This window comes from Ursus arctos, unplaced genomic scaffold (assembly GCF_023065955.2).
Source record: "Ursus arctos isolate Adak ecotype North America unplaced genomic scaffold, UrsArc2.0 scaffold_13, whole genome shotgun sequence".
In the NCBI taxonomy this organism is placed as follows: Eukaryota; Metazoa; Chordata; class Mammalia; order Carnivora; family Ursidae; genus Ursus; species Ursus arctos.
Genome location: NW_026622797.1, coordinates 52248417 through 52258688, shown reverse-complemented (window position 1 = coordinate 52258688; position 10272 = coordinate 52248417). Strand labels below are relative to the sequence as shown.

The 10272-nt window shown below is 45.1% G+C and overlaps 1 protein-coding gene across 3 annotated transcripts in view; it reads left to right on the top strand.

Annotated features, from left to right (window-relative positions):
• The window catches only part of CRYBG1 (crystallin beta-gamma domain containing 1), a 189330-nt gene that overhangs the window by 158132 nt on the left and 20926 nt on the right, over positions 1 to 10272 (top strand). For all 3 annotated transcript variants that reach the window (XM_057311159.1, XM_044388843.3, XM_044388844.3), the window contains 3 exons: positions 5724 to 5850; positions 8318 to 8353; positions 9143 to 9297. In XM_057311159.1, coding sequence (XP_057167142.1) covers positions 5724 to 5850; positions 8318 to 8353; positions 9143 to 9297 — 318 coding nt within the window. The remainder of the gene's footprint in view (positions 1 to 5723; positions 5851 to 8317; positions 8354 to 9142; positions 9298 to 10272) is intronic.

The window sequence follows — 10272 nt, the reverse complement described above, 5'->3', positions numbered from 1 at the left end:
TCCCTGCTGAGCAAGGAGCCCAACGTGGGGCTGCATCCCAGGACCCTGGGATCTTGACCTGAGCCAAAGGCAAACACTTAACTGACTGAGCCACCCAGGCATCCCTCAAATACAAATTTTAATGAAGCTTTTTTTGTGAGTGTCCTACTGGAAAGACTTAAGATACTCTCACCTGTTGTCCTATTAAGTCGCTATTGACTAAGGGTTTGGTGTTTTTTTTGTTTTTTTTTTTCCCCTGAGGCACATAAAATTCTGATTCTTTTGTACCTGTGTTCCTATGATTCAGTTCTCTTATAAACAATAACAATTTCTTGGGGGAAGTGCTGGGGAGGAAAAAACTGCATGTTTAATGTTGGGATTTCCTTATCACAGAGGGACCTGATTCCTTCTAAGCTGAGTAATAGCCTTTACCTTCATGGTAATCCGACGGCGGTCATTCAAAGCATGTGTTCCTGATATCGCAGGAGGGCTGGAGGCCAACACACGTGGTATTTTCCTTCCTTGAACATTTTCACACAATGCTGTCTAGAGCCCCTAGGACATTGGTTTCACAAATCACAGGAAACTGCAAGAGTATTTTGAAGGAAGTGGGACTGTCTCTGATGGGGGAAATTAGGACAGAACGTGCAGGTGCCAGTCCTGCGTAGGGTGGTCTCTGAGGGGGAGTGGGGAGCCCCGGGCCTGCGAAAGACAGCCACTGAGGGGCAAGGAGAACACGCTGAAGCTTCTTTATATTTCATTTAAAATCTCCTCCTTTTACGATTTTAGTTTTGTGTATGTTTTCTATTAAGGTCATAATGTATTACATGATCATGTATATCCTTTATACAGATTCATATATTCAGAGAAGGCTTGGAAGCTTTTGTCAATGGGGTACGCATAAGGGGATACCTGCGCTAATGTGTCAGAGGGTAAATACTACAAGAAGCATGAATTAGAGGAGCCGTGGCAGTGCCATTTTAGACAGGATGGGCAGCAAAGGTCTCTGGTGACTTTTTTTTTTTTAAATTTTTTATTATGTTATGTTAGTCACCATACAGTATATCCTTGGTTTTTGATGTAAAGTTCCATGATTCATTGTGTGCATATAACGCCTAGTGCTCCATGCAATACGTGCCCTCCTTACTACCCATCACCGGCCTATTCCAATCCCCCATCCCCCTCCCCTCTGAAGCCCTCAGTGTGTTTCCCGGAGTCCATAGTGTCTCACGGTTCATTCCCCCTTCTGTTTACCCCCCCTTCATTATTCCCTTCCTTCTCCTACCGATCTCCCTGCTATTTCTTATGTTCCATAAATGAGTGAAACCATATGATAATTGGCTTTTTCTGCTTGACTTAAGGGCTTCATCTCCTGCTGCCTTTAATTTTTTCCCCACATCAAAGAGATCTGTATATCTCATTTCTCAACGTATTAATGTTACACTGAGATGACCACTTTCCTCAGAAAAGAATGAGATCGGCATCTGCTGTAATATGTTAATCGCAGTGTCTGGAAGGTTTCATGCTCAGGCTTGGGCTCTGTCGAAGCATGAGCTACACCTGAGTAACGTCTCTTACCTTGCCGGGGAGTTTAGCTCCTCTCACAGGCACCAGTCACAAACCTGCCATAGTGTCCAGTTTGTGATGGCCGTTCATTTCTGTTGCCATTAGGGTAATAGAAAGCTGCTTTGGAGGTTAGTTTAAAGTCGGGGTCCTTGAACTTGGTTGGCTGGCTTTGGGAACAGGTCATTAGTACTTTTACAGATCTCCAAGGGGAGTCTTGACGGGTTGGGAGAATTCAACTGATAATAAGCCCCTGAGCTCATTTTGCTTCTGTTGATGCTCTGGTCCCCTGAACAGGTAGAGGAGAAACCTTTGTTGTGTGAGGGGCTTCCTTGCATTCCACTAGATTTATTCCAGGCCCTGTTTCCTGTGGGTTAAACTCTTCGACACAGACACAAAAGAAGGGTATTGCTTGTCAAAGTCTTATAAGGGAGGATGAGGAATTTCTAAAATTTTCTTTCAGATTCTATTGAGTGTAATTTGTTTTTAAACTTTTAATACCTGGCTAATACTATATCCCATCCTTCAGAGGTGAGGGTATGCTTTTGGGGGGAGGGTGTATTTCTAAGAAAAACGATTCAGAACTTTAAAGGGAGCGTAAAGAACATGTGTTCCAACACGATTGTTTAAGGAAGACTGGCTTTAGTCATTTTCGCAGGGTTAGGATTAGTTGTTAGAACGGGGACCATTTTTAATAACCAAATATCCTCTGATCAATTTTGCTGTGAAATATTTGATACATACAGAAGAAGATATGTATGAATTATGAAGCCTGGTACTAAGGTCCCCGTGCGCCCGCCACCTGACTCAGGACCTCACCATTACCAGCACTGCCACAGCGCCCCGTGTGGCCCTCCCTGGGCCCGTCCCCCTGACTCCTCCAAACACATAACCTCTCTCTGGAATTTCCTGTTTTCCTCATACCCTTATTTTACAGTTTTGTCCCTGCAAGATTTTAGGTCAGCTCTCGTAGAGAATATGCCATAGTTTTGTCTCTGAGTATTTCCTCCTATCATTTCACCTGCCCCTGTATTGCCTGAATTTTCTGTATTGTACGGGTTCAGTCTAGAGGCCTGATCAGATGCGGCTTTGGAAAGGACCCTTCGTGTAGGTAGCGCTACATACTCGCGTCGCATCACAAAAGGTGGCACGTGCTAACCAGCTTCGCTCGTAACCGCGGTGAGCTTGGTCCTTGGTGAACCTGGTGCCTCCCGCACGTCGCACCGGATGCATCAGTGACCGCTACCTCTGAAACTAGTGATGTACTGTATGTTGGCTAATTGAATTTAAATAAAAATGGTGCCTCCTACAGCTCTCCACTGTAAAGGGACATTTTCCCCTTGGAGATTCATAGCTCGCCCTCTTGAGAATAACCTCAAATTGGCGTATTCGTATTTACTCTTTTGAGTATCCAGTTGGTTTCTGTAAATAGCCAACACTTCTATGTAGCCCTGTCTGGAGAACAAGACTGAGGATCCAGCTGCAAATACTGTTTAAGAACAAGTGAACAAGAGAAGACCAATTTTTCTTGGGTGGCTGAAAGGTATTTCTGAAAGAATAATTACAGAATGTTTTTAATCAATATATAGATAACCATTATAAACATACAAATGGATATTGTTGAAACATTTATTTTTTTAACATTTATTTTTAAAAAGCTCACGCTTTGTACTGTTTATTCATAATGTAGGTAAAAGCTCATTATGTAAGTACATGGGAACATATGAGTACCTTTAGAAACTGAAATAACACCGCCTGAAGATAGTCCCCCCTCCCCCGACGGCCTCATGAATAATGTATCTTGTTGGAATAGAACTTAGGAAGAATGAATCACGCTCTGTGTATGAGCGTACCCAACGCTGATAAGTGTGGGTTTGAGTTTCCTTCCTGCTCATCAAGGATGCTGTCTTTTCTGGTGTGTCTGTGTGTGTTCAGTCTTTTGACAAATTCCCCTTTACCCCAGATTACCTCCCTTCTATAAATGTTACGTGACTAAATCACATGCTTCGAGAAAAGTGTTTAGTATCAGATGAATAAATGCCCTCAACTCAGACAGTAGAGGGAAGACCTGAATGGGGTCCTGCGCTCAGCAACGCCTCCGAGCCTCACGAGCCCCTGCTTACGAGCCGTCTGCTGCGTTTACAAAACGTTCTACCCGTTCACTTGTGCGGAGTCAGGTGCCAAGGCCCTTGGCCCTCGGTAGCCTAAGAGCACCGTTTCTGTAACTGTAACTCTCAAACTGCCATTATTCGGTCAGGGTGTGAAATCCCTGGGTGGTGTGCCCGCACGAGCTTTGAGCTCTAAGAACACGTCACGCATCCCGACCTGTCGGGCCTCAAGCCTGTGGAGGCTTAAAGGACCCCACTCAGCCTCCGTTTTCTTGTGGGTTAAGGCATTGTAGTGCTATTTTTTTTTTAAATAAGCCTTTTTGCCCTCAATTTTTTATTGAAGTATATTTAATATTTGTACAAAAAAGTGCGCAACAGATCATAAGTAGATAATCTGAGTGAATTTTCAAAGTATAAACACCCTGTAGGTCAGGAAGTCGCACACAGCCAGTACTCAGAAGTGCCCTTACTTGTGCTTCGTCCTGCCGTCCTCACTCCCAATCTGACTGTTACCCTGGCTTCTAACAACGTGGGTTAATTTGTTTTGATCACGCACACATACACCACTCAGTCTGTCAGCGTGTGCGTGTGTGTGTGTGTGTGCGTGTGTGTGTGTGTGTGCGTGTGCGGGGACAGGCCTTCAGTAGGATTTTGAATGTAAGTCCCTATGTAATTCGTGAGTCTAGAGTGTGTGTGTGTGTGTGTGTGTGTGTGTGTGTGTGTGTGCGTGCGTGGAGACAGGCCTTCAGTAGGATTTTGAATGTAAGTCCCTATGTAATTCGTGAGTCTAGAGAAGCTACTGATTCATTCAAGGGACTCTAACAAAACCCATCACCCAAAATGTACCTTGGGCCAAAATTGGGAACAAGAAGGCAAAGAGGGAGAATCAGGCCCATTTTGCTGGTAAACGCTTGTATTTATGGCCACTCTCTTCTCGGCATGGTGTTCTGGGGCTAATGGAATACGCCAGCGAGGACTCTTTAGTCAGACTAACAAGGAACTGGAGAGGCTAAGTGATCACCAAAAATTCTACATTTGTGTATAAAGGGGGTGTTTTAATACCCCCCCCATGTAAACATCCCATCTCTACAGCCTCCCCATTCCAGAACTCTCCCAGGAACTGAGAAAGTGACAAGACTGCCGTGTGCAGAAGCAGCTCTAACAGGCGTGATTTTCTGGTTTTCTGGTTCGTAGCACTCGAAGGGAGGGTGGGGCTGCTGCTTCTCTGACCGCCGCAGAAGTGACAGCTGACCCGCCTGATAAATGGGTGTGGTTCTGAAAAGCCATAAAAATCAGATCCAAGAACTCAAAAAGCTTTTGGGCCTGGGAACAAGCAGCCTTACAGACTCCCCAAGCCCCCAGGACACCACTGTGCATGGTCATGCTCACAGTAATGATCCTGAGTCGTCGTAAAAAGCGTAAATTATGTGCACTTTCTGGAATGAGAAAAATTGCTACTGAAAAATGATTAGGAGGCTGGCTCTGCCGTCAGCGTGGCTCAGCCCTGCACCTGGTACTCGCAGCTGTGTGGCCCTGGGCAATTTACTTAACCTCATCTGTAAAATGGGGCCAGTAGCGTTCCTTCCTCATAGCGCTGCTGTACGGATTGGATCAAATTCCCGGTGGCATTCCTTGTAAGCTCGAGGTAGATGTTACCTGTCGTTAGTTTTGTGACAAATGAGTAGGTGGAACATCTGATTCTTTGGTTACGAGTGAGATGTTGCCTTTTAAAAACAAAGCTTGAGTTTCCTAGCTCGGGCCTCTCTAAATACATACAGTGCTCCAAAACGACTGCCTCTCTTTCTTGAAGTGATAGAGACATTTACGCTTTGAGGCAATTCATAATGCAAGTTGAAGTGGACAAAGCCACAAGGAGACAAGTAAAAGATCAAGAGGAGAGCATGTAATGGCATAGTCCTCCTTGAATGTAACGTTGCTCTAACTAACGTCTGAGCGTAACCGTTCGGGGTCCACGCGCACATCTGCCCCTTCGTTTCCTTTCTTCTCAGTGGGGTCCCGTGTGCCACAGAGCTAAATGCCGCGTCTCTCTTTTCTTCCCTGGTGCTTATTTAGGTGGCTGATTTATGAAGAGCCTGGATTTCAGGGTGTGCCTTTTGTCCTGGAACCTGGTGAATACCCGGACTTATCCTTCTGGGATACGGAAGAAGCGTACATTGGATCCATGCGGCCTCTGAAAATGGTAACAATGAAACCTAACGAAATGTTCTTGGAGTCTGATTCTTTGTCAGCTTGACATTGATAGTTCACAGGCTGTGACTTTGAAGCAATAAAACAGACTTTTAAAACCACAAATCTGTAGTAGAGGGAACCTCTTGCTAGACAGAAATAATAGAAAGGATAACTTCTGAACGCTCTAGATGGAAAAGAAGGTGGATAAGCCCACGTTGTCTGCCTTCGAGGCGTTCTCGGTCTTGCAGAGCCGCACGTGTGTGCACAGAGCTGCAGTCCAGGGCAGGTGTGAGAAGTGAAGACAGTGAAGAACTAAACCTGTGTGGAAAAGCAGGAAGGACAGATGAAGTCCACGATGGAGGTGATGCGACCGAGATGCGGGATGATTAGGAGAGCTTCATGCTAAATCAAGTTGGGTCTTAAAAAGCAAGCAGGACCGTGTTAGATGGAGATGTCAGGAAGTGCTCTGTGTGAGCCCGGGCGGAGCTGGGGAAGGGCCGGGCAGGTGGGTGCCAGCCCAGCTGGAGCGACCAGAGGCTAGGGTGGGGGGCAGCTTTGGGGGCCCTGGGGCTGGATGTGTGAGTATTGTCCTCCCCAGCATCTGCCTTAGAAAGGAGCCCATTGCTTCTTCTGCCCTGCCCATGTCTTTTGTCTTGTTCCTTCTGTCTCTTCTGCTGCACTCCAAGCCTTGGGAGGACCTGGGCTGTCCCGCATGCTACGTGGAGCACGGGGCATGCTATGTGGTAGGAGGGGCTTGCTAACCACCCGCGGCATGAGCGAGGCTCTCCTTACAAACGTGTTTTTGAATTGGGCTTTGCGGTTGTTTTCTAGAGTCAGTTTGAAACAAATTAGAAAGTCATGGAGGTAATTTTTATCTTAATTTTACCTCTCCTGCCAAAGCCCGTGGTTTACTTACCTCCAGTCTTCATGCAAAACTCATTTGCATTATAAATGACTTTTTCATTGTAGATGATTTGTTTCTAAAATTTACTTTCAAAGAACAGAGTTCAGTTAGTTTTGTGAATATATGAAAGAATTGTCCCAGGTTTTGAAGGTTGTTTCAAATGATTTAGAAAACTGTGAAGTTAATGGCACTGAAAAAGGGTGCTTAGTAGAACCCCCCACACCCCACCCCCACCACAGAGGATGCCTTCCAAGACCCCCAGTGGGGGCCTGAAATCATGGATGGCACCAAACCCTATATATAGTATTGTCTTTTTCCTCTATGTATATGACAAAGTTTAATTTATAAATTATAAATTCATTATAATCTAGTTTATAAATTAGGCACAGTAAAGATGAACAGGAACTAATAATAAAATAGAACAAGTACAACAATACACTGTCGTCGAAGCCCCGTGAATGAGGTCCCTCTCTCAGAATATCTGCCGTACTGTCCTCGCCCCTCTTGGGACGGGCGAGGGGATAAGGCGCCTGGCTGACGAGGTGAAGCGGGGCCATCGGTGTTGGGAGGCGGCCTTAGGCTACTTCCGACCGGCTGGTCCGTCGGGAGGGGAGCGTCTGCTTCCAGCCTGAGTGAGCGCCGGTGAGAAACTGGAAAGTGAGATGCAGACAATGGGGGGCTCCTGCGCTTGGTTGTTTAAGCTCTGGTTTGTTGATAAAATCCGCAACATTCCTTTATAATTACAGTTCCTTTGGTACATTTGAGCACCTCTGGCTACACTTAAAAAAAAAAAGTTGTTCCGTATTGGCGGAAAACATTCTCCTGACTTTCCCGCTGCCGATTTTAACTGTGACCCCATTTATTATTTCTGTGTAATAATACCTTTTCGTATGGCTTCTTTTTAGTGAGTTTTTTGGTGATTTACAAAAACCTTATTATGAAAGTAACGAAGACCGATCCTCGGGGCTAGTTTAAATTCTCTCCAGCAGCTCTGCTGGTGATTCCAAGAGTCCTCCAGATCATATTGTGAACTCGTCGGAACGCCACGGTTTTGTAAGCCACGGGTTGCCAAATGCAGCGCCTCCAGGGGCTGGGCAGCAAACAGACAGGAGTGAGGGTGGCAGGGAGTTGACCTGAGACACTAGTGGAGACAGGCCCGCCCGGCGCGAGTCCCGCCTGGAGCCTGAGCCCAGCGGAGAGGTGGCAAGTGCACGAGGGGAAGGCTGCTGCCTCCGGGAACTTGCTTCCAGAGACGTCCGATCCTAGGTCTGCTTTTTAAGGGAAATGAGAGAGAGGCATCTTTGTGAGACATTTTCTGAATTAAAAACAACACTGCGTATTGGGTCACAAAGCACACGTACCACGCCTATTCCGCTCACAGACCACCTGTGCTACACGGTACCCTCATTCTTCATCCGCATCGCTGCGTCTCCCCACCTGTCGGGACCTCACTTTAACCAGAGGCACGCACGCTGGGAGGTTCGCTCGCTGACCAGCAGCTGCCATGGGCCATATAAAGTGGCGATCTATCCACGAAGAGCCGTGTTTCTTACTATATTATTTTTCTTTTCAGGGTGGACGTAAAGTTGAATTCCCTACAGATCCCAAGGTAAAAATGTTTATTTTTCAAATTTTATTCTCATTCCATCCCCACGAAGGTAACGTGGTTTTACACGTGACCATGACACATAACTGCAGCTGAAGGAAGTCGTCCCAACTGACACTCGCCTTCCCTTAGACTGGACGATGATGCTGGGGCACTAGGAAGCCCGCCCGGCATGTGTAGCCATGGCCTAAAAGGTTCCTCGTTGTATTAAGTTTATAATTTGTGGTTGTATTTACTAATTGCGGGGCTGGTTGCTGCTTGCCAGTTAGCTAGGAAGAAAGGGAGTTCTCAAGACAAGATCTCCCTTTCTGCTATTTCTACTTTGCACATTAAGACACATTTATGTTTCTTTCTTTTTCTTTTCTTTTTCTTTTTTGTTAAGTAGGCTCCACGCCCAATGTGGGGCTTGAACTCATGACCCTGAGATCAAGAGTTGCCTGCTCTACCAACGAATCCAGTCAGGCACCCCTGTATTTCCTTTTTAAAGCAACTTAGGATCCTCTGGTTCCTTAGTTTGTCCTAAGCAAAATTGTAAATACCAGTTCTAGGCATTGAACAAAAACCAATTTTTTAAAAACAATTTTTTATAAACTGTCTTTGGAACCTGGCTTTGGGCTGCACCACATCAGGATAAAAAAATCTGAATTTTAAAATAAGATACTGCTATTTAATTTAAAAAATATGATCAGAAAGTTGTGTGTCCTAGGACTGATATTAAGTGACTGATTTAACATTTAGCTGTTGAGGTATTTAACTTCTTACAATTACTGGTCTATCTCATTTCTATCGTAGGTAGTTATTTATGAAAAGCCTTTCTTTGAAGGAAAATGTGTGGAACTAGAAACAGAAATGTGTAGTTTTATCGCAGAAGCAGGTGAAACAGAAGAAACGACAGATGACAGTTTGCCGTTTACGTCCGTGGGCTCCATGAAAGTTCTGAGAGGAATGTAAGTAGGTGGGGGTAACCGGAGGCGTTTCTTTTTCATCCCTTTAATAAAGTCATACATACGCTTCCCCCTCTTACCACCACCACCACAAAACCATTCCAGACAGTAGAGTGAATTTCAAACATACTGTCAGCCAACTGTGACCTGGAGTTGACACAGTGGCTCGAGGGGCTGGTTTGGGGCCAGTCAGCTGAGCAAGGCTAATAAATTGGCCCACACTGATCAAATCGACATCTTATTTGTTAATATGTTTTCTTTCTATCTCTATATTTTACACTTTATAAATCTTATATATTTCCTTCAGAAGTATACACTGAAAATGGTCTTGTAAATAGGCAAAAAAAATATTTTAATTACTCATAGAAGAAAGTTTATCCAGTTTTATTTGCTGAAGTTTTTTTTTTTTTTTTTTAAGATTTATTTATTTGAGAGAGAGCGCACATGTGAGTGGAGGGGGCTAGCAGGGGGAAGAGAGTGAGGGAGAGAGAAAGAGAGAAAGAATCTCCAGCAGACTCCTCACGGAGCATGGAGCCCAATGCAGGGCTTGATCCCCAAACCCTGAGCTCAGGACCGGAGCCGAAATCAAGTCAGATGCTTAACTGACTGAGCCACCAAGGCGCCCCTGCTGAAGTTCTTTTGAGTCCATTCTTATTAAACACACACACACACACACACACACTCTCACACACTCACACTCTCCCCCACACTCCCCCTCTACTCCTTTACAGAATATTGATGTGTATTTCTTAGGTTGTTCTTTAGGGGGCCATTCTATTAGTCTCTTAAATTTTATTTTATTTTTTTATTTTTTAAATTCTTTTTTTTTTTTTTAAGATTTTATTTATTTATTTGACAGAGAGAGACAACCAGCGAGAGAGGGAACACAAGCAGGGGGAGTGGGAGAGGAAGAAGCAGGCTCCCAGCGGAGGAGCCTGATGTGGGGCTCGATCCCAGAACGCCGGGATCACGCCCTGA